This window comes from Lipotes vexillifer, unplaced genomic scaffold (genome assembly GCF_000442215.2).
Source record: "Lipotes vexillifer unplaced genomic scaffold, Lipotes_vexillifer_v1.1 scaffold835, whole genome shotgun sequence".
In the NCBI taxonomy this organism is placed as follows: domain Eukaryota; kingdom Metazoa; phylum Chordata; class Mammalia; order Artiodactyla; family Lipotidae; genus Lipotes; species Lipotes vexillifer.
The window spans coordinates 62,795-65,048 of record NW_006774135.1 but is presented as its reverse complement, the minus strand read 5'-3'; the positions used below and the strand labels follow the sequence as shown (position 1 = coordinate 65,048).

At 58.7% G+C, this 2,254-nt stretch overlaps 1 protein-coding gene across 1 annotated transcript in view; it reads right to left on the bottom strand.

Moving 5' to 3' along the window:
• Positions 1-2,254, bottom strand: part of SAMD11 (sterile alpha motif domain containing 11) — an 18,287-nt gene that overhangs the window by 11,427 nt on the left and 4,606 nt on the right. The window contains exon 3 of the mRNA XM_007448961.1: positions 1,425-1,475. Within this exon, the coding sequence (XP_007449023.1) occupies positions 1,425-1,475 (51 nt within the window). The remainder of the gene's footprint in view (positions 1-1,424; positions 1,476-2,254) is intronic.

The following is a 2,254-nucleotide window of genomic DNA, read 5'->3' as shown; positions in this document are numbered from 1 at the left end:
TTCCCTACAGGCTTCGCTGACAAATTTATCATGTAGCTTCCCAAGTAAAAGGCTCATAAAATGTCGTCAATGTTCATGACGGTTCATAAAAATGATCAGTTGAGTTGGGTAACTTCAAAATAAGGTGGAGATAAGTTTAAAGACGTTTTCATTGTAATTTGGCTCCAGGACCCAGATGTTCTCAGCAACGTAAATAATAACACATCCGGGACTTCCCTGGTGGCGCAGCAGTTAAGAATCCGCCTGCCAACGCAGGAGACACGGGTTCGAGCCCTGGTCCGGGAAGATCCCACATGCCGCGGAGCAACTGAGCCTGTGCACCACAACAACTGAGCCTGCGCTCTAGAGCCCGCGAGCCACAACTACTGAAGCCCACGTGCCTAGAGCCCGTGCTCCGCAACGAGAAGCCACCGCGATGAGAAACCTGTGCACTGCAACAAAGAGTAGCCCCCGCTCGCCACAACTAGAGAAAGCCTGCGCGCAGCAACGAAGACCCAACGCAAAAATAAATAATAAATAAATAATAATAACACATTTGGCACAAAGCCAGGCAGCAAGTGGGGCCACTCAGTGCTGGACGCCCACTGCCTGCTGGGTTGGGCCCTTCCTGTGCCTTCCCTGGAAGAGCTGGGCCAAGACTTGACCCCACTGAGCAGACACCACAGGCACCACAGCCTGGGCTCTGCCCACAGACTGCCCACCCCTGCCCTTCTGAAACGGGGGACTTGGGTCTCCCCAACACCCCCCAACCTCCTCATCAGGTTCCCTCATTTTTATCTCCTTACTACATCTTGGATTGGCAGCCCCCTCAGCCTCTCTGCTTCCACCATGCCTGGGAGCAAACCCCCAACCTGCTGGGCGGGGCCTCTAGCAGGACCTTGTCAAAACATACACTGGTTACTCCCCTGCTCAAGAACTTTCAGTGGCTCCCCACTGCCTGAAGGACAATGCCAACAGTCCCAGCATCTAAGGCCCTTTAGTATCCAGTTGAGCCAGGCCTACCAGCTTCCCCTCCTCCCTTCTCACATCCCCTTCCCTCCCTCCTCCATGTCTTTGCAGACAACCCCTTTCCCTAGTGAACTCCTATGCATCCTTCAAGACCCCACTCACACATCACCATTCTCACATCCCAGTGGGTCTCTGGGAGGGTGGGAGAGGCTGGTCACGGCATTAGCTCTGGGCAGATGGGCTTCAGTGTGCGAGGGGGAGCACACTTTGGCTTCAGGGTTGGGCAGTCCAGCACCCACGGCCGTGCTGCTGTCACAGCCTAGGCACAAGTCAACAGACAGACGACGGACTAAGGAGACGAGGAGGGGAGGGAGGCTGGAGAGACTTAGAAGCAGACCCAGGGGACGTGGAGCAAGAAGTCTCTGTCCTGCGCATGCACAGCATGTGGGGGCAGCCTGGCCCTGGCCTGGCCCTACCTGCAGGACGTCTCTCGGAAGGAGATGTTCACATCCCAGTGGGTGTGGACTCTGCAAAGAGAGAAGCAGAGGGTCAGTGTGGCCTCCAGGACTCGGCACGGGGACAGCAGGGCGTGTGTGTGTGTGTGTGTGTGTGTGCGCGCGCATGCGTGTGTGTGTGTGTGTGTGTGTGTGTGGGGCACGCCCTGTGTCTGCCCTGGAGCACCAGCCTCAAGGGAACTGGGGTGGCTCAGAGCACCCTCAGCAGGCCCGCGGGGCAGGAGCCAGCTCCTGGCCTCACCAGACAGAGGAATCGGGAAGGGCAGAATTGAGAGCCCGAGTCTCTGCTTCTTGTTGCAGTGGAACCAGAGCAGCCCCCATGCTGTGCTGGGGGTGGGGCTGTGGCTTCCTCTGCACGTGTCACTCGTGTGACCGAACCCAACTTCCTAGTTGCTAGAGCTGCTCCAGGCAGGGAATGAGCCCCATGGCCACTGTCGGCTCCAGTGGTGGCCCCTGGGTCCCGGCCGCTGCCAACCTGCCTCCCGAAAGCGACCATCACGCAGCGGAGGCAGGCGAGGGCAAGACAGGAAGCAGCTGTGCCCTGTGCCCACGCTCTCATCCCAGCAGCACCCCTGGAAAGGCCCTTGGGCTGATGGAGGGCTGTGGGAGGCCCACGTGGTGCTCCACCTTAGCACGGGTAGGAGTGGGGGCTGGCAGGGGGTGTGTGTCTCGGGTGGCCTGGACGGTTAGGGTTAGGGTAGGAGAAACTGGAACATGTTAAGAGACCAAGCAAGGCGCTTCCCTGGTGGCGCGGTGGTTGAGAGTCCACCTGCCGATGCAGGGGACGCGGG